The sequence below is a fragment of the Dipodomys ordii genome, unplaced genomic scaffold, assembly GCF_000151885.1.
Source record: "Dipodomys ordii isolate 6190 unplaced genomic scaffold, Dord_2.0 Scaffold4, whole genome shotgun sequence".
In the NCBI taxonomy this organism is placed as follows: domain Eukaryota; kingdom Metazoa; phylum Chordata; class Mammalia; order Rodentia; family Heteromyidae; genus Dipodomys; species Dipodomys ordii.
In genome coordinates, this window is record NW_012267220.1 from 8,814,989 (window position 1) to 8,837,621 (window position 22,633).

Genomic DNA, 22,633 nt, shown 5'->3' on the forward strand with positions numbered 1-22,633 from the left:
GCATAAAGAATGGACTTTAAATGTTCCTGAGCACTCAAGATTACTATAACAAAAATTTTCCTTCTAGTGCACCAAAAATGAGCTTACACAGAGAAATGAGAGGTACATCATTAAATATTATTGAAAGCAAAGAAGATTGAAATAAAGGTAGTGAAATTGGCTGCTGTCAAAGGTCTTACATTTTCCAAAATGGTTCCACGATTTCAGTTTTGTAATTTCAGTTTAAATGAGAATCTCAATTGATTTTTCAATTGGAAAATAATTGAGACTATAAAAATATATACATAGCACTGACAGTTGGAGGGGGAAAATTTGGCCAATGGAGAAAAAAGGTAAATAATGCTATAATGTTTATGTGTCTTATGGAATGATCAATCAAGTAATCAGTATGGAATAGAATATTAAAATTCAAACCAACATGGAAACATTTGGAATAAATAATTAGATGGAAATATTCTACTTACTTAGACAAAACTTGAGACAAAAATAAAATGTGGATTTAAAATACAAGCAACATTTAAGCTATTAAAGTTCTAGGTTAACATATGTAGCAATATTTTAGCTATGCTGGCATATATGAAAATATAGATTTAATTATATGTGTAGTGTACATATATATTATATTTGAAACCCTTCATATTGTAAATGCCACAATAAAGCTATGATGTTAACAACACACAAAATATAAGTGAAAATAAAAATGTCAAGCTAAGCAAAGGCGTATGCAAAATTTACAGACAAACCATTGATGACTATTAATGAAAATGGAAAGCTCAAGGGAAGAGAGATGAGAATAGGATTAGATAAAATAGAATTAGATTTATAAGCCTTAAATTTGAAGTAAAATGGCAATGTTAACCTGGGTTTGATACAAAGATGTTTTAAAATTCTGTATTTTGTATCAGGCATCATTGAAATTTATAATCACAAATATGGCATGTGTACAGACAAATATATACAGATATGCATAGGATACATATATATGTATATGATATACTTGCCATATGTGTGAGAAAAGGAGGAAAGAGAAAGAAAATAAAATAATACTAGTTATGAAGCTAACTTAGGAATGGGAACACTTTTTGTGAGTTGAACGTAACTTAAAAATGGGCAACATTGAGGAGGATTTGTTAATTAAGGCTAATTTATACTATAATATATGTATATATTTTATTGTATATATATTATATTTAGTTTTTACTGTTCAACTTTCCTAATTGAAACATTAGAAACTATTTTCTCATTTTGAAGATACTATTCAAATATTGAAATATATTATTACTTTTTTTTAACATCTTTTGTTTTTTATTTTATTTTTTTATTTTTTGGGTCCGGTCGTGGGTCCTGAACTCTGAGCCTGAGTGCTGTTCCTCAGCTCTTCAGCTCAAGGCTAGCGCTCTACTACTTGAGCCACAGCGCCACTTCCGACTTTTTTTCTTTTTGCGTATGTGGTGCTGTGGAATCGAACCCAGGGCCTCATGCATGCAAGGCAAGAGCTCTACCACTGAGCCACCTTCCCAGCCCTATTATTACTTTTTATAAAGAAATAATCTTTGGTAGTTTAACAAAGCTTATACGACTACACACAAAATAATAGCTTATTGGGTAATTCTGTTGGCCCTGGATCATATGTACAAGATACACTTATTCAAAAGGAGGGGAATGTGGTCTGAGCATGAGCAAAACTAAATTCAAAATGGATTTAGAGAAGTGTTGATAAACCACAAATGCACATTAATTTTAAATGAAATAGGAATTACACTTGGCCCAACTTTGTCAAATGTTGAGAGAGAGAGAGAGACAGAGAAAGAGAGAGACAGAGAGAGAGAAAGGGAGACAGAGAGAGAGAGGAGAGATGTCTCAATTGACCCAGTTTGTAAATGCCTAAGTTATTAATCAGCAGCTGGAATTCAAAAAAACAAAGAGAAGAAAACACTCTCTCTTGGCACATGCTGGATATTGCTAGGAGAAATATTACTCAAGTGGATTTTATTGACCTGACAAGGAACAACTGTTATGCCAAAATCTATTTCACTGAAATACTTTTATGCATAATTTGTGCTTCAAGTTTTAATTCTTTTACCGTAACTCAGGCTGTTCCATGTGGTTTAATTTCAAGTATAGATCTGCTAAATTAAGTATTTTTCTTACTAACCATATTGGCACTAAATGTTTTTGGTATAACTCAGCTATAAGCATTATATTACAAGTGCTTTGGTTAAGTTCCTCTCTGAAGACTCAAAACAGTTTAGTATATATCACAGATTTAATCTTTCTCATGTTCCTCTTGGAATAATAGTGGAAACATGTGATTCGTAAATGCTTGTGTGTGTGTGTGTGTTTGTTTGTATGTGTGTACATGTGTGTATGTGTGTACATGTGTGTATGTGTGTATTTGCTGGTCCCAGGGCTTGAACTTATATCCTAAGCACTGTCTCTGAGCTTTTTATTCTGAGAATTTTTTTAACTTAGGAGTAAACTTTAAGATGTAAGAAAATATTCACATGTATGCTTGCCAGAAAGCCAAAGCTTCAGATCTGCTCAAATTAATGAACTCATGGTTATTGATAGAAGATAGAAAAGCACTGTACTAATTCTCTTGTATTTTTCTTCTCATGTCTAATATATCAGTATTACTGCTCATATATAAGACTCCAAGCCTGGCATAATTCTAAAGAAAGAAGTGCTAACTGACAACAGTTAGATTCTTACTTCTAAAAGTATCCCAAGTGTGTTGTAAAACAGTATTCATTAAAGCTATAAAATTCAGTTTTTAACATGATTGGATAGTTTAAACATCAGAGAACAAGATGATATATTTTAGTGTAATTGCTCTTCAATGTAATATATCATAAAATGTTACTGCAATACATTTATTGAAACCCAAGAGAAGATAACGCATATTGAATGTCATTATTCTTTGATGTAAAAGACCACAAAATGTTGATCATTGCAGTATATTCATTGGATGCTCAAGAGCAGTGGGCAGATATCACACACTGAAATTCACATTTTATACACACACACACACACACACACACACATATTCTAATCAAAATGGATGTGCATTAGCCTTGACAGGAATCTAGATGGTTCTATAAATTATTCATTACGTTATAATTTGTCACATAAATCATGTCACATTCTTTCTCTCAAAAGTTACTAATTTTTACTTACTACTTATACTTTAACCAAAAAGAGAACATTGCCTAAACCAGGTAAAAGGTACTTATTGATGTACTTGTAATCAAAGCCTAAAATATTGTATATGATTAAAATAAAAATAACACTTATAAATAAAAGTATGTAATTAGAAGTCAGAAACTTCTATTTCACTTGTAACAACTCAGTTTTTACCCATTGATGTGTTTGAAAACTGTTTTATCCCAGCCATCAATATAATATTATAAATACTACTAAAATGACAAAATGCTATTCCTCTTGGTATATTTTCAAATGTTATATGGTTTTGATGAAAGTAGCATATTAGAAAGACCATTTGACATGTATAAGTCTTGTGCTCTCACAAATGTCCTTCATTTAAATTATGCTTACATTACTTTAATGAAGCAATATATGTTGAACATTTAGCACCATTATTTGTGAAATCATCCAATTGCATTTTAATCTACATCCCCAAGATTTTGTGTGTGCTAATTGTATGCTGATGTATTTCAGGTAAATTTGAATACCTAATTCTGGACATGGTTATTTTTTCATGGAGGTGATAGCAGTGATTGCAATGAGGTTTAATCACACAGGAGCATGACAAATAAACTTAGGGGCAAGCTTTATTGTCTTCAATGACAGAGATGTGTGAAGTTGGCTGCCCCCAGAGGGACGGGCAGAGAGCCAGCAGCCCACCCAATTGCCATCATGGAAGCCCAGTTCCAGGATTTTGACCTCAGATGGTACTAAAACACTTGTAAATTTCACCTCTCTGTGTGCAACTCTGTGTGCACATGTGTGTCACTGTGTGTGTGTGTGTGTGTGTGTGTGTGTGTGTGTGTGTGCTCACTCTCGAACTAGGGCTTGAATTCAGTTTCTCTGCCCCTTAACTTTTTCACTCAAACCTAGAACTCTACCATTTGAGCCACAGCTCCACTTCCATGGAATTTCTTTTCCCAGCTGGTTTTGAACCACAATCCTCAAAGATTTCAGTCTCTTGAGCAGCTAGGATTACAGGCACAAGCTTTGGTGGATGGTTGTTAAGTAACTCTTTAGCCTAATCTCATATGGTTCATTTTTTTAAGGTGAAAGATTTTTATCTCCAATAACTTATTCACATTTTTTACATTTTTAATATGATTTAGTATACGTATATCTTGATTATCATTACATAAAGTTTATATTGGTTTTGCTTCTGCTTTGAATCTGTTTTCCTCATGGCTCTTTATGTGAATATTTCATGGTTTCTACATGCCCTGTTCTTAAATGCCTGATTTATGATCTTATATATTTAAATAATTTATGAAATGCTAGCATTGTGATAACTTGTTCTCTAATGTACTTTGCTTGTCTTGCAAAAGATGCACCCAAGTCTTTGAAAAATTAATGGATTTACAAATTTCATACCTTTTCTGAGCAGTTTATGAAGTATTTTTCTGACTTTTACGATAGCAGCAGTGGAAGTCCTGCATAGCTTTAAGGGAATACTGGGATCATCCCTAGGGAAAGGCTTGTTTATTTTGGAACATGTTCTGGAGAGAGCTTTTGGTTTAGGTTAAAATATGAAGGTTGAAAAATTGAAATTATTTTGGGAATTACCCAAGGAAGAAAGGAAGTGGTGACAGCTCTCAGTAGTGAAGAATGGCAATGTAAAGATATGAGAATAAAAGATGGTAATGTTTTAGGTGATCTTGGTCTACTGAACTTCACACTCATTAAGATGGCTACTACCCATACAGCTATTCAAGAAGACAAACACATGAAACGGTGTGGAAGTTACTCTTACATAAGAAAAATACTCTAATCAATGTCTAAAAATATATTTTATATTTATATTTTCTTTAGTGTATATTAATTTTCACAATGAATCTGAAAGTGTACAAATAGAAAAAGGCTGTTATGAATTTTTTCCCATTCTTAGTTATAGAAAAGTGCATGCCTTTAATGGAAAGAAAGGAAAGAAGAAAAGAAGGAAGGAAAGAAGGAAAGAAGGAAGGAAGGAAGGAGGGAAGGTAGATAGAAAGGAAGATAAAGAATGAAAGAAAGAGGAGAGAAGAGAGTGGGGTTGATAGGGTAGCTAGAGCAAGATAGAAGAGAAGGGGAGAAGAGAGGAGAGGAAAAGAAAGGAGAAGAGGATAGGTACAGGTAGGAGGAAGCTATTGAGAATGGAACATTACTAGTGGTGACAAGGATGTGAAGCCTGGGCCTCTGTGTACTCTTGCTGGAATGTAAATGGTGCAGCTGCTATAAAACACTGACAATTGTTTATTAGAGTAGCCAAAATGTGGAAGCCACACAGGTTGGAGAAACAAAATAGTGAGAACACTTGGCTATGAACGTGATGACTGAAGTTCAAGTCCTCCAAACTGCAAAGAAAGAATTCAGACTTTAAAAGGAAAGAAATCCAGATAAACTATGACATGGTCAAATTTTGAAGACATTTTGCTCAGCGTGACAAACCTGTCATTAAAAGACAAAAACTATATGAGTTCACTTGCTGGAAATTTACAGTGATTAAAATTAGACAAATAAAAAAATAGAATAGTGTTTACTCAGGGCTGGGGGAAAAGAAACACAATTGGTTTAATGGGTATAGAATGTCAGTATTGCATAATGAAGATGTTTGGGAGCTTGGTGATATAATATTGTGGATATCTCATGGAAAAATTTACTTGTCATTGTAACAGTATTGAGACGTAGGCCTTTTAAGTGAAGACTGGGTAAAGAGATAGAGCCCCAAGGGTTGGTATTACTGATATCGTAAAAGCACCAATTCAGCCCTTTCTTGCAGCAAGAGGAGATAGCAAGAAAGCCTTTTGAACTTGTTTTCTGGGCCAATTAATTTCTGCTCATTTAATTAATTTCTGTTGATTTAAAACTATCTAGCATAAGATCTAGCATAAGATACTTTGTTAGAGCAATAAAAAATGGATTAAGATGTAGTTTGCCACAATTGAAAAATAAGAATTAAAAGGAGAAAATAGGCTGGAATTAAGAAGGAGGAAATAAGAAGGGTAAGCACAATGTTCACAAGACTGTAGTGGAATTATGGCGTGAGTCAAAGGTAGAGCATGGCAGATCCAAAGAAAGAGGCTGCATGTGCTCATTTGTGGTAGCCAGAATGTGCCTATAAATCTAGTGTAAACATACTGAATGATTAAATACATATATAAGTATATATGTACACACACACGCAGGGTCATCATGAGTTATATAGATCTCCAGACATTCACTTATTGAAGCCAAAGAAGGATATGCATACGAGAGGATCTCAAAGGCTTGATAGCTACATGCACATGGGTATATAAAATAATATTTTATGAAATGATCTCCAGGAAAAGGAAGCAAGAGACTTTTTTGGGGGGGGGTCTGGTCGTGGGGCCTGAACCCTGGGCCTGGACTCTGTCCCTCAGCTCTTCAGCTCAAGGCTAGCGCTCTACCACTTGAGCCACAGTGCCACTTCCGGCTTTTTCCTTTTTGCTTATGAGGAATCGAACCCAGGGCCTCAGGCATTCAGGGCAAGTGCGCTACCACTGAACCACCTTCCCAGCCCGGAAGCAAGAGACTTTTTAAAGTTGCTGTTGTTACTGGCTTGGTTTCTTTTCCTTTTGTCTTGTTTTGTTAGTTGGTTTGTCATTTCGAGGGTGAGAGAGCCACAGAAAAGGTGGAGCAAAGAGTGAACAAATACAAACAGTGGTACTCTCTAGACACTCTATGGAAAATGTACTGTATATCTTGTGGGTAGGGATGGAAGGGAAAACAGAGAGAGCGAGGAAAGGGGAGATATGGTTCAAACAGAATTGAACCTGACTCATGTAACTGTAACCCCTCTGCATATGACCTCTACAGTAACAGTAAAAATAAAAATAGAACATGGAAAACGAGATGTACTTTCCTCAGTCTTCAAGTTAACGGGACTGGCTCTAGGCAGCCTACTTGATGTTCTATTTAATGAGTCCTTGTGTTAAACATGTTCAAGAATGGGCTGTATTTATTGCCCTGAGTAAGATATGTCCATATTATTAACAGTAGTCAAGGACGAGAGTATTCTCTTCATTTTGGATGCAGTGGGCTTTCCGGAGATTACAATGGACTTTAAGAAAGACAACTTCCCTGTCTGGCACGTAGAGGTTGGGGTGGGAAGGCAATAAAAATGAAAACAGAAAAAAAAAACAAAATACTCATTGCACACGATATGCATTAGGAAGGAAATATAACATAATGGTTGAGGAAGTGATGGAGGTGCGGGGAGCTAATTTTGAAGTGATGTTCAGGCATGATTGGAGGAAGGGGGCAAAAGGTTAAACCATGTGTACATCTGCAGGAAACACATTTTAGGCCAAGGAAAGAGCAAGTTTTATCTCACAGTTATCACACTGGCATAATCAGCAGCAATAAACCATGTTGTTGAACAAATAGTTAATCATATCGCTTGATAGTAACCGGTCAAGGAGAAAAAAATCAAAAAAATTTAAAATACTTTATGTATTCAGGCCTCATGTTTAGTTTGATCGATATTAGCTTTGAAATACAAACAAGAAACAGATTGTTTACTTCTGTAAAAATAGAGAAGGGGTGGGAACATTGCTAGGAAAAAATAATTAACTTCTTTCCTGGTCTTCTCCCGGAAGAAAATGGAGATATCTTATGTTTTACATTCCTAAAGCTACATAGAATCTCAGATGGGTGATTTAAAAAATTGCAGCACTATTAAGAGGTTAACTTTGAGAACATATTAAAGTTTATTGGTAGGTAGAGTTTGTGAATTAGAGAAAAGGGTGCTTAATATCAAATCCAGACAATTCTAGAATAAATTTTATTTGCAAGTGGGTAAAGCAGGAAAAGTTATAATAAGTAGAAGCCAGCATTAGAATCATAAATGAAGTCATACCACATTAATATTGTGCCTTGATCTTATTACCAGTTATACTTGAACATTAAGTCATACTATGAATATGTCTTCAGCAAGTTATTTGATGAATTGTACCCTTATGAACAAAGATTTCAAAAATGATTCGATCAGTAGTCATTGATGACTGTCTATCTGATGTCTACTGAATTTAAAACAGCATTTTTCTCAGCAGTGATTAAATCATAAGAATATCTGTGCAGCATTGCTGCAGGTTTTTAACGCTCACCCTCTGTTGACTGTGTAGTAATGTGGTATCCAATTTTCTGGACAATCAGGATAACAATGAATCATCAAACAGAATTATAGTCTAAGACTAAGCAAATATTAAAATAGTGTATTTATAATAATATATTTATTCAAATGAGACCCTTAGGAAAATATGGAATGGACACAGAACTTGTTTGTGGCATTTAGCTGATTGTAGCTATAGCCTGAGTCAAAGGTTTTGCAGCTATCTGTCACATATATATATTGACTTTAAAAACACAAAATGATTGGTGCTGCCATCATAGGAGCTCCTACTCTACAGGGCGTGGTTTAGACCAATTTTAAACAACCAAGGGAGAGCAAAAGGCCAGGTGGAAACCGCAGTCTAAGCATACAAAAGCAAATGGAAGTACTGAGCCTCTTTAACTAGAAAAAACTTTAACAATACCATTCACAAGGCTCACATATTTCATTACATAGATTAAAAAATGATTGACAGTTGTGTGATAAGGTGGGGGTTATTAAAACTTGTAGCTGTATCCACTTTGAGGCCTACGAATCTGGCAAAGTTGCATCTCCTCTCTAATCCTCATTTGCTTGTTTTTGAAATGGAAATATCCATTAAATCATAATTAGAATTAAATCAGATAATAAATATGAAGGATATAAAACTATTGTGACAATATCCTCTCACATTGCTAATTGTATTATACTTTTATTAGTATTTCTACATGGTGAGAATATCTGATAATGAAAAATCATTCAACCTACAAAGACATGGGCAGATAATTAAATCTTATATATTGGTATTTTGTACAACAAAATATTTAATGTTTAAACTGATTTATTTTGTAAGTAGCTAGTTTATCAGTGAATATTTTTTATCTTGATTGGGGTTTTGGTTTCTACTCAACATTATAACTACAGAGGTTGAAGTAACAAGAAAATAAGAACCGTATGTATCTCTGAGTAGGCCAATAAAAAGCACAATATTATCTTGAGCCTCATCCAGACTTTTAAATTATGAAACAACTTAGAAAACAGTAGAGATTATTAGGAAATAATTGTGCAAAATCATCACCAGGACTTTCATTTGCCTTAACTACTTATTGTATAATTCCACAGTTATCAATTTTCTTTTGAAATGTTTACCAAAAGCATGCAAAAAGTCCTGTTATGACTATATATTTACATATATAAATATATTTCTGTTTTTCCTTAGATGTAGTTTACAAGTACATATTTTTTCTATTTTCTTTTCCTAATTAAAAAAATAAATGCTTAGTTGACAATATAGTGTTTGGTTTGAATATGTATTGACATCTAGATCAAGAATCGATTTTCTATGTGACCTTAACACTCATTTATTTTGTTCAATGTAATATTGAGAGCTGTTTTGCTTCTTATTCTTTATATATATATATATATTGCATTTTATTTTCTTCCATTCTATTTGTCATTTGATAAAACAACATTTTGGGTTCCAGCTCAAAATTTCTTTGTTGTCCTTCCTTCCTTCCTTCCTTTCTTCCTATCCTTCCCATCTCTTTCCTTCAACTTTTTTGACGTCTAGTGTCGACTCTGATTAACCTACTCAACTTGGTCTTTATCAATAATAATAGTAGTTCTTTTATCAATTCTTTAAAATATTTTTAGTGCTTGATATTTTTAAGCAGATGTCATCCTTTCCTTCTCCTTAAAGATTGAATAAAATTGTATTTATTTTGTCAGTTATGACAGTTCTTCCGGAATTTCTCCCAAATGACCTCCAAATGCAGGCATTTCTTAGGGATCTGCTCTTGCTTTTGCTTTACAGTTCTTGTTTTGCTTTCCTCCCTAATTGCCTTCATCAACAAGTTCAATTGATTCATTGAATCACTATGGACCTGGCCTCTAGTAGTTTATCTTCAGTTCTAAATCTTCCTACCAGCTATGTACCTACATTTCCCAAACTTCACACATATCGAGATTGGATTTTTTCATATTTCCATCAACTTTTACTCTTTGTGCTGGAATCCTGTAATGATTTCATACATCCAATCTCTTTATCTCTACTTTTATCTACTTTGTCTCAGTCTCTATTATTTTTACTATCCCTATCACTGATATATTTATCCCTACTTTCTCTTTTTCTGGAATCTTATGAAAACGTCTTAAACAATCTTAGCTCATTTGGTAAAATAACCTGTAAGAGGTATATCATTGGCTAAATAAATTTCTTTCTGTGTGAATGTTGATTATTACTTCACTGTCTATTGAATAACAACCACAATCCCTTGCTTAGCAATTGTGGCACCAAAAGATTACTGTGTTCATGTTTTGTTTTGTTCTTCTATACCCAGCATGGCAATCAAAGTATGCAGTCAACCTGTCCTCAAATTGCTTTTCTTTATAGTATAGGTCAAATTCTACCCTGAGTACGTTCCCATTTATATTACTAAGTAGCTATTCCACTTTAAAATTCTTTTACTTTCCCCTCTTACTTTAGCATTTTATCAATGTCTGTTTAATGTTTAACATATACTTATGCAAATAATACATTTAAATGTTATAAGCCAGAGTTATCAATCAGAGAGATTGGTATTTCCACTTCTTTAAGAAAAGCAATATTGGGTGGGGAATGAGTTGGGTGGGTGATGTTCCCCTACAAACTATGGGCACCATCTAGTGACAGCTCTACCACACTACAAGGTTTGCCTGAAATAGCAAGATTCATTTTCAAAGTTTTCTTAAGGGAAGATGTCATAACCGACACCCATCCCTGTCCCTCTCCCAAGATATGTAGTCACACAAGAGAAATATTGCATATCAATTGCTTTTTGTATGATATCACAAACAGTAAAGGAGGGTTGACTATATATGTTTAGAGAATAAGGGGCATCTGACTTCTCATCTGTGTTCACATTAGTCAGTAATAAATATGGATCCAATGTCACAGAAGGACCTTACACGAATGCTTGATCTCTGGTAAACTATAAGAAATGTCTTCTTCTTAGATCACACACACACACATAACACATTCCAGTAAAATGACAAAAACCAATTAATGGGAGAGACATAAACTTTGGAATCAGAAGAACTGTCATTAAAAAAGTTATACCTTTGAGATAAATACCCAGTCACACAAACTAGTCCTTTCCACATCAGAAAACACTGGGATAATAAGATCTCTGTTTTAAATATAAAAGAGAAGTGATATGTGCAGAAGGCTTGGTCTATAGTTGGCACTCAATAATTAAATGGTAGCTTTTTTATGATTATTGTCCTTTCTACTTTGGCTGTTGTATGTAGTCTTTTTTTTTCTGTTTGTGGATTGTGGGGCCTGAACTCTGGGCCTGGGCGCTGTCCCTGAGCAATTCAGCTCAAGACTAGAGCTCTACCACTTGAGCCACAGTGCGCCACTTCCGGCTCTTTCTGATTTTGTGGTGCTGAGGAATCAAACCCAGGGCCTCATGCATGCAAAGCAAGCAGTCTACCACTGAGCCACCTTCCCAGCCCCTGTTGTATGCATTCTTATGTTTGATTTTCAAGCTTATAAACTTTTTTCAGGATCCTCAATTTGTTCAGAAATATAGAGTGCATATGCTGGCAGATATTCTTACTATCAATATCTGAAACATGAACATTTTGTCAATATATGACTAAAATACAAATTACAAGTATATCTGAACCATTGAAGGCTTCATATATCTTTTCAAAGCATTCTGAGAAAAAGTAAGTTATTCATACTTACAACTTTCCAGTTGCATAATGCATGTTTGCACATCCATTGGAAAATTCTTGAGATCCATTGGACAGGAAAGTGTTAATGTTAACCTGAAAGAATTCAAAGTAAGCTATTTTAAAGGAAATTTGTGATATGCTATTAATAGTCTATTGTGTGGGGGAAAACAAAGTTACTTTGGAAGTGAACAGCATCTATTCAGATGCCATTTTTCTCTAGCTAAGGTATATTGTTTACTGTTAAAAAGTTATACCCCTATACAAAAGTCTGCAGGCAGGCTTGCAGGACACTTATATATTAAATTCCCATGACATTTATTTGTTTCTTCTGAGAGGACTGTGGAGGTCTAGAAGGGACCTATATTTCTAGACCTAGACTTCCAAAAGATAAATTAGAAGGAGAGTAAATGCTATGAAATAAATATGAAATCTCCAAAGGTAAATTTTCTTCCAAATCACACTAACAGAAAATTTAATAGAGAAGTACTAAGGAGAGTTAGTATTTTAGCCATGGGAAAACAGAGTACTGAAATGGTCTACTATTTATTTATTTAATTTTTATTTTTTGTGCTGGTATTGAGGCTTGAATTCAGGTCCTGACACTGTCCCTTTGGTTGTTTGATGAAGGCTGCTGCTCAACCGCTACTTCTACACTTCTACTTCTGGCTTTTTGCTGGTTAATTGGAAATAAGGATCTCATGGACTTTTTTGCCATGGCTGGTCTCAAAGTGGGGATCCTCAAATCTCAGAGTCTCGAGTAGCTAGGATTACGGGCCTAGGTCAGTGGTACTCAGCAGTGCCACACATTTTAGTCTTCTTTGTAACTATCCAAAGGAAATAGTCAATAAAGAAGCAGCAGTAGTTAGTGGAGCAAACCAGGAGAATTTGAAACTTCAGTTCATAGAATCATATTCCCCGCTGTGGCATTTCTCCATTCTCATCAGAACCAGGATGTGTGACCCATGCCCACCAAACAAAGTTCTGCTTTTGAGCTACACCAAGGATAACCTAGACGGTGTGTGCCAGCATCCCCCACAGCTCCAGAAAGCACTGCTATATTGGTATTCCTCATTATCCATCACTTTTGAATACTTTTTGCTAGAAAAATATGTTACTAAGACAGCTTGTAGATTTACCAAGAATGAGAGAAACTCTCTAGCAGACCTTTTTAGATATGTATGCACTCATACATGCATGTGTGTGTATGTATGTGTATATGTATGTTTGTATGCATGCATGCATGCATGTATGCGTGTATGTATGCATGCATGTATGTATGTATGTATTTTGTGCCTGAGCTTTTAAAAGTGCTCAAAGTTAGTACTCTGAGCCACAGCAGCCCCATTTCTGGCTTTTTGGTAGTTAAAAGGAGATTAGTCTCTTGGACTTTCCTGCCTGGGTTGGCTTTGCACTGTGATCCTCAGATCTCAGTCTTCTGAGGAGCTAGAATTACAAGCATGAAGCCTTGACACGGGCTTAGCTGGCCTCTTTTACTGAAAATATTCTCAAGGATTTGACTACCTAAACTTTATGAGCACAGTCACAGCACCTCAGCGTCAACAGCCTACAACCTCCTCAGCTCCAAGTGGAATTAACAGGACCTACTGTAGGGTTGATGTAACAGTACATGCATTTGTACATATAAGGTGCTCTGACAATACTGAATATATATTAGTGATTAGTAACTATTATTTCATGCTCTTATTCTTTCCCTCCTGTACTTACCCTTCTCCAGTTTGAGGTGGGAATACAACGATGAATGAGAGAAGATTTTAAGCTTTAACAACAACAACAATAACCAGCAACACTACTTAAGTGCATTCTTTTTTTTCTAAAAAAGACTTTTTTTTTAGATAGGCTACAGACATAAGGTGCAGATACAGAGAGACAGAATTTTTTAGAGTAAGTCCCAGGAGAACCATTTGGTAATTCATTTCAGTCCATAAGTACTAAAATACCTCATGGGGTCCATTATTCAAAGATCTCTGGTTCAGCTAGGCCAAATAATCCTGTAAGAAATTGTGTGGATTTATGAAATTCTCTCTTTAGAAGGGCAATTCTAAAATCTAGGTGGACACAATGTTCTCTGCCTGTGAACAGGTTTATTAGAAGAATATGCACATGTTCATTTGGAAATCTAAACACATTAATTTCTCAAGTATCCAAGGCTCTCAGCCAGCTGGTTTCAAATGTCAACTTGCCAAACCCCCTGATCTTCTGGGGAAGTAAATAGCACTGCATAAGCCATTCCATACTCTGCCCTGTGTGTGATGTCAAATTCATATCCTGTCTATTTTTCTGGCATAAAATGAGAGATATTACGTAATTCTAAAAAGAAAAATTACCACTTGAAAGGAATTATTTGGCAGAGAAAACCAGTTTGTAGAACTATCATAAATTGTATCCTGAGAAAAATACATTTGTTTGACGTTGCTTTCTTTTGTTTAAGGTACCAATGTTACTTTAACAGCCTGTTGATGAAAAATATTTGTCAACTTGGTGGATGTGATCCTGAATTTCTTGATGAAAACATTACGTATAAATTAAAACTCTGTCTTGACCACATCAAAAGAAAACCAAATCAAGGGGGGCAATTCTACTGTTTTAGAAATGAATATCTTCTCATGTAAGGACACCGAGTTCTCTTTCAGAGAGACAAGACACATAAACAGGAAATGATATTTCTTGTTTTCCTCTAAGACATCTTGGCTTACTGAGGTAGTTATGTTAAGAAAGCTGACTTATCATCTTTGTAAAACAGTTGATCTCAACAAAATTTCATAATTTGCCTATGTTTTCAAACAGCTCTCCCTAAACTACAGAAATCTATCTCAACTACTAATTAAAGTTTTAAAGTGTTCAATTCTGTGACAGACTTTTTATGGAAAATAGTTTTCCAAATACTTCTAAATTTGGTACCATAAGAAAAATGGCCTCTTAGTCAGCAAAGTAATCAGGGCTTTGAAATATTCCTAGTAAGGATCAGATTTATAGCGCTTATACCAAGATAGGTAGTAATCCAAATACTTTATAGAAGATAACTTATTGATTCTGCAATACCAATTTATAAGACACATAGATGTATTTCACTATATTACAGATGAGAAAAGGGTAGAGGTTAATTAATTCACTAGACACTACACAGAAGAAATTGATAGCACAGGATTTAGAACCCTGGGGTCTAGTTCAAGATTCCATGCTCTCAATCTTTGAGTGTATTGCCTCTCAAAAACATTTTGTGAAAATAGGTTCAGAAATGAATATAGCATTTTTTAAAATTTCTCTCAGTTTGAATAACACAAGAAATGACATAAGGCATTACTAGTAATGTATACTACTATTAAATTTATAGTAAAACCTGCATCATGCTTTCAAGAGAAGTGAAGAGGAATATTAAAAACTATAAAAAGTATAGAGCATTTCCCCAGGGACTTTAGATATCTAGATTATCTACCATGAGTGACTTTCTAAGTTTTATAAATAGTTTCCATACATCAGAGAATAGATTAATAGTTGAAGTAACTGAAGGGAGATTAAGATATGTTTATATGAAGTAATTCCAACATTATGTCACCATTTACTCTTAGAGACAAGCACACATCTTTGCTTATCACAAAAGCCATCTCAGCATTGATGATGGCACCTGTAGAATGATGATGTGAATACAACATTCACTCTTGCCAGATCGATCTTGTGACATACAGTCTACAGTATCCTATACTCATTTTCTTAATAGCAGACAACATTCCCTGAAGTATGTTTGCTCTTCTGTTGGAAAGCTAACATCTGTCAATGTTGAAAAATGAATATACATTATATGAACAAATGCTAATTTTTTGAATAAATTTCAAGGGAATTGTATTTAGGAAATTAGAATACTGAACAAGAGTTGCTGTGTTTAACATCTTTGATATAATTTTCCTGGTAACATTTGATTTGGGGGGGACTAGTCCTGAAGTTAGGATTCAGGGTCTATGATGGCTAGAAAAGCTTCTCTGTTGAACCATATTCCCAGCCCTTTGTTAGTGTGTGTGTGTGTGTGTGTGTGTGTGTGTGCGTGTGTGCGTGTGTGTGTGTGTGTGACAGCCCTTAGGTTTGAATGCATGGCCTGGGTACTACTGCCCCTGAGCTATTTTGCTCACGACTAGTGTTCTACCACTTGAGATAAAAAAATCCTTGTGGTCCTTTGGTGATAACTAGAGATAAAAGTCTCACGGACTTTCCTGCCTGGGCTGATTTTGAACTGTAATCCTCAAGTATCAGCCTCCTGAGTAACTAGGATTACAGGTGTAAGTCATTGGTAACTGGCTTGTAATTTACTTTTTGAAGCAAGAATTCTTCTGTGATATGAGTAGAAAAATTGCAAGCATTTGTGTCTTAGTCAAGTAAGTAGTATGTAATATTTCACTGCCCAAGGTATGCTCTCATAATCTTATGATTCAGAGTACTGCCAGCCACTGTTTATAAGTGTTTATAAAATTAAGGCTTACTTAAGGATATGGGGGGGAAAACTCAGTGCTGATTTATGGATTCTAGAAAACACCAGATTTATTGATACTTTCATTTTGATTTTTAAAAATATAAAGATAACAACAGTTAGTTGGGAGCTGGTGGCTCACACCTATAATCCTAGCAGCTCAAAGACCAGGGAATGAGAGTTTGAAACGCTTAGCTCCAATTAAGCACCGAAAAGGTGGAAGTAGAGCTGTAGATCATGTGGTAGGGCTAGCCTTGAACCCAAAAGCTTAGGGATAGCACTTATGCCCTGAGTTCAAGTCTTAGGACTAATACACATGCATGCACACATGCACACACACACATATCCACAATATTTGTGCTTATTGTATTTCTAGCAATGTTTTGTATTCATTTTAGGCTCCAGATAATTAGTATTATCATTATCATCCATGTAAGAATAACAAGGCTTTCATGGGATTACAGCTGGTAACAGCAGAGTTTGCATCTGGATTGAAAGAGACCATCAGTCTTCCTCTCTCTCTGGATTGCCAACACTTCTTGCTGAGCATACTAAGATTGCAAGACCAGGATCATTAGTTTACCTAAGCTATTTCTCATGCTTGTTTACTCACGAAATACCATCGCTCTCTTGGGGAGAGAGAAGGCTTGGTTACTGCTCACTCTAAATGTGGTGGCTTGTCTGAGCGACACAGACCAACTGTCCGTGATGTTGTGAGGTCCAGCTAAGCACACTGCATCATCTCAGAGAGAACTTTAGGACCAGAGAGACAGAAAGGCAGTATGCTGATGCGCATGCTGCTTACTGATCCTGAGTAATACATTCCTTTGTCTCTGAGTCAGGAGGCAGCATTCAAGCAATAAAAATAGGCCAGCTTTATCACTAGAACAAAATACAGATCCAAACATCATCATTTAGAAGCCATGTATGTGCTTCCAAAAATGTCACTTGAAGCCTAATGTATTCAACACTTATAAATGTAATCCATGTACATCATTTACAACTTCAAATAGGTCCATGAATCATAAAATAGTTATCACTTTTCTCTATGCACTCCCAAATTCTAATTTCTAACTTTTCTTCAGCTATTTCGATGCCATTTATATTCATGATGTATAGTTGCAATATGATACATTTTTGGGGTAAATATTTGAAAATTTCTATTAATATCCTTCAGGAGAAGTATAAGAATTTGTTAATACTCCTAGTATGCTTAACACTCAAATGTCTAGTTTTAAAAATGGGGCATTAGAATGCTTTGTAAGCATTTGTGGTTAAATACTGAGGGTTTATATGTTATGAAGAGGCAATTATTTTTGTGAGTAAGCTTGTTTGTTTACTGTAATCACAATTCTTGTAAAACATTTTGTTTTTCTTAGTTTTGGTAAGTATCTCATTTCAATAGTTACTAAGTTTACATTCTTACTACTAATTCAAATTCTCTTCTCCAACAGAGTTGCAAAATCTTTCTCCATGGTTAAATCAGGCAGGAACTTGCCAATTCTGTGTTTCATGGAAGTCTTTCTTCTTCAAGCTTCTCTGTTCCATTTCAGTCACACATTGGAAATTTGCATTAATGTCCCGATTTTTACATCCTTTTTGTCCTCTTAACTTTTTTTTGATACCTTGGTTCTACTTTATAGGAGATTGCTTCGTTTATCTTGAACACATTCTACTGACTTCCTTCCAGTGTTTTCTCTCAGTTTCCTGAAGATCTTCATTTTTGCTTACTTGGAAGTATCTCTTCATGCATTCAATTGGCTCTTTTAGCTAGAAACTGTTTTTCCCCAACACTGAGGCTTGGACTGAAGTCTTTGTATTTGCTATCATCTTACCACACCCCCAACCCTTTTTGTTTTAAGCAGTTTTGTGATAAGGTGTCTCTTTATGCCAGGCTGGCGTGGACCACGATACTCCTGTTTATTCTTCCCACAGAACTGGGATGACAGACAGATACAACTTCTTCCACTTCTTATTGATTGAGATGGAATCTTTTAAATATTTTCCTTGGCTGGCTTGAACCTCTATCCTTCTGATTTCAGTCTTCCAAATAGCTAGGAAAACAAGCAGCAGTCACCACACCAGACTAGAAATTTTTAAAAATACTCCACTGCTTTGAAATGTTCTCATGGGTATAATGTTCTCTTTCTGCATATATTTTCTCTGTAATTTTTTCCCCTCTGAATGTTTTTCCCCTGGTATCCACTTTGAAAAATATAATACAGGATACCCACAAATATCTGTTTTAAAGACTGTTTTGGTAACAGGTGTTTCTTGAGCAATGGCCTTAGCTATAGGATGTGATGGTAATATGGTGAGCCCTGCTTTTCACTTGGCAACTTTGTTTCCGCATAGATCCATTTCCTGCCTGCTGCTCAGTGGAAGTTGAGTCTGGCCTTCAGCATTTGGGGGTTGATCAGGGATGTTACCACTTCATGTATATGCACCTACACCTTTTCATGTTAGGCAGTTTTAGCTGTTGAACTTTCAGAAGAACTTCTCTGATGTTTGCCTTCTACCCAGGTGGAAAGACAAAAAGGTCATCTTTATCTTAATTGAAGAACTTGAGTCAGGAAATAGGGAAAGACACAATTCAGAGTGGTTTCTATAAAGCTCAGATTAGTTCTGTCTCTCTCCTTCTGCTTTCTCCAATTTCTAAAAGTTTTAAGATACTGTTTTCCTCTAGGCATTCCTCCACCTGGCTTAGCTCTCCTCTCTATCTGTCCATTGAGTCACTTTTCTCAAGTACATTATTTTGAAACTTCAAAGATGAAGTTGTCATCACTTGTCAGTTCTTGACTTCACTTTCATTCCTCTCATCTTGCTATGTAGTGCCATCTTTATTCCTTATTCAGTCTTCTTGGTTGTTTTAATGTGTTTAAAGAGGAAATGCAAATGTTTGAGTTTAAGAGGTTGCACTTCTCAGGACCTGCTGCTGCTTTTATTAAATAAGCAAGCAGGAAAGCCTGGCTTGCCTGAACCACCACAGAGGCTCCATTTGCAAACTGAACAAGATTTTTTTTTTTCTCCTATCTAGCACAGTTTTTGTTAACAAAGAAACTGAACATTTGAAGCAATTGAAGATTTCAAAGTCCTGTGAGATTTCCAAAAACAACTCACAAATAAATGATTTTTTTCTTTGATCATGTGAGTCAGGATTCAGCTAAGACTAGGAGCTGAGAGAGCATCTGTTTCATTTAAATTCATACTGAAAGACAAAAGATCTATTTCTGAATTATCCCCTTGCTTTCCTCCAAGTATTAAAAGACATAAAGGCTATTCAAATGGATGGCACCATTTATAATAGACACAAATTCAATTTTACTCCTGTAAGTCAAGGCAAAATACTTGGGTATTTCTAAGGAACTCAGTTTTAAGGTCTCACTAATGATATTAAAATTCGTTAACTTTAAGTAACTTTTATTATTTTCTAGCATAATAAACTTAAATTGGAGTAATTAAGTGCTTCAGTACAGTTCTAATCATGAGATTTTACAATCTGCTTAATAAAATGGTCCATTCTATTTAGGAAAGCTACAGGATTCATAGAGTTAATGGCTTTAACATTTGAAGACATTGTATTGTTAATAAGAGACTTCTGACACAAATATGCTCCAGCTTATAAATTCTGTTATATTCACCAGTATGGAAAAAAGAAAAAGCTTATATTCTTTTTCTCTTTTTTTTTTGTTGGTTGTGGGGCCTGAACTCTGGGCCTGGGCACTGTCCCTCAGCTCTTCCGCTCATGGCTTGTGCTCTACCACTTGAGCCACAGCACCACTTCTGGCTTTTTCTGCTTATGTGGTGCTGAGGAATTGAACCCAGGGCCTCATGCATGCAAGGCAAGCACTCTCACTGAGTCACTTTTCCAGCCCAGCAAAAGCTTATTAGTGTCTCTAAATGTTCACAGTTCTCAGGTCGAGTAAAACTTATAATATTATTGAGTATAATTAGAACACGCATATACTCAATTTTAATTCTGTCCATGGAAACTATTTATTCTAACTGAAGTAAATCAGGACTTTAATACAATGATAAAAAGAAAACACCTTTTACATATATATGAGTGTGTATTTTTATATATCTATCTATATAAATATCAGTAAAAAGATATGTATATATACCAGTTTTATACACACACACACACACACACACACACACACACACACACATATATGCTGGGCACTGAACACATATGAGGAAGCACTCTACCACTTAAGTGCACTGTCCAGCCCCATAAAAATAATTCATAAATCAGCAGAGAAGGAATTAAACTTGCTTTCTATATATTCCATCCTAGATCTTTGCGCTTTGCATCTATAGCATAAGGGAATTAAAAATCAAGGTCATATATGAATAAACTCTACCCTTTATATATACATATTTAATTTATAACTACTATATACATCACCATATTAATGTACAAATAATAAAAATGTATAGTTCCCCTTTACTGCTGCCTCAGTCCCAGTGCTCATGTGTATAGTTTGTTATCTCAGCCAATTGTTTCCATCCATGTAAAATTATTACACTGATCTGAAGAGGCAGTCATTTGTGGCTTAAGGAGGTGGTAAGTTCTAGCAAATGTCTCAGTGGGTGAATTCTGTGTCCTGAGAATGTCAGAGAGTGAACTCACACAAATTTAATGGTATTCCCACTCCATGTACAGTGTACACAACTGCACACTGTACTTTGATATAAGTGTTAGTTTTGTGGGTTTGCTTATACCATCATCGCCACAAAGATGTGAATGATGAATTGTGCTACCATCTTAAAGGATTTGTAAGAATCTCTCAGATTTGTCTTTTCTGGGCTAGTTTCCAGAGAGATCCTGATATCTCACCTTCCTGAGTAGCTAGGATCATAGACATGAGCTGCTAGTGCCTGGGTAAAGATACTAAAGCAAATAAGCATAAAACAATTTCTCTTGAAGTTACATTATCTTAGAATCTGTTCCTTGTGAATGAATTCAGGTTATCTAATGTAATTTATTTCTTGACATGGGACTATTACTGTGTTCAACCATGTGCTTCTTAATGATAGGTTATGTTGTTGTTCTTGATGGGACTCATTTCTGTAGCAGACATCTTTTTTTCAGTATGTCTTCTGTACATATGAATGCATATGTAATTTTGGTTCCTAGAAATAGCATTACCAAATTGAAGGATAAGTGAAATTTTAAATATATACATTTACTGTTGCATTGGTTCACTTTTTTTTTTGTCTGCCGTAGGGCTTGAACTCTGGGCCTGGGAGCTGTGGGCCTGGGAGCTGTACCTCCGCTCTTCAGCTCAAGGCTATCACTCTATCACTCTATCACTCTATCACAGCACCAGTTCCGGTTTCCTGGTGGTTAACTGGAGAGAGTCTCACAGAGCTTCCTGCCTGGGCTGGCTTTGAACTGTGATCCTCAGATCTCAGCCTCCTGAGTAGCTAGGATTACAGGCGTGAGCCACTGACACCCAGCTTTGGTTCATCCTTTGTCCCTCCCAGCATGTCTATGCTTACCCTTTCCTTCCCCAAATCAGATAAACTTACATACAAGACAAAGGGTACAGAAAGCACAAACAGTGACAGCAGGGAATAAAGCAAAGGGGGTGAAAAAGAAAGAGCTGCAAACAGTACACTTAAAAAAAAAGCACTTACCATTTCATGGAGTTCATTTTGATAAGCATTATTTTCTATGATCATTCGCAGAGCTATTAGCTGTACTCACTAGACACTATGTTGGAAATGAAATTTACAGCTTGGGGGGAAAAGTGCGGGGGGAGGAAGCAGAAGAAAATGAGGGAGGGGGTAACATTGTTCAAAAAGAAATGTACCCATTACCTTACTTATGTAACTATAACCCCTGTATATGTCACCTTTACAATAAAATTAAACATATAATATATATATATATATATATTCACAAGCATTTCCCCAGTTAGTATGGTAGAATTAAAAAAATCAAAAACATACTAGGCAGCACTAAATATTACCAATATTGTTATTTTCTGTCAATGTGTTTATAAAAATATTGTCTCACTTGGTATTTTAGTTTTCCTTCTGTAAAATTATAATGTTTTCTTTAACTTTCAAGGAAAGGAAAGTATTATTTTGTTTCCTATTCGGTCTCTTTTTGCCTTTGCTAGTTGTAGGCCTAA

The 22,633-nt window shown here is 35.3% G+C and overlaps 1 protein-coding gene across 2 annotated transcripts in view; it reads right to left on the reverse strand.

The window, feature by feature from the left end:
• Glra3 (glycine receptor, alpha 3) overlaps positions 1-22,633 on the reverse strand; it is a 120,934-nt gene that overhangs the window by 29,022 nt on the left and 69,279 nt on the right. For both annotated transcript variants that reach the window (XM_013024965.1, XM_013024967.1), the window contains exon 5: positions 12,021-12,103. In XM_013024965.1, coding sequence (XP_012880419.1) covers positions 12,021-12,103 — 83 coding nt within the window. The remainder of the gene's footprint in view (positions 1-12,020; positions 12,104-22,633) is intronic.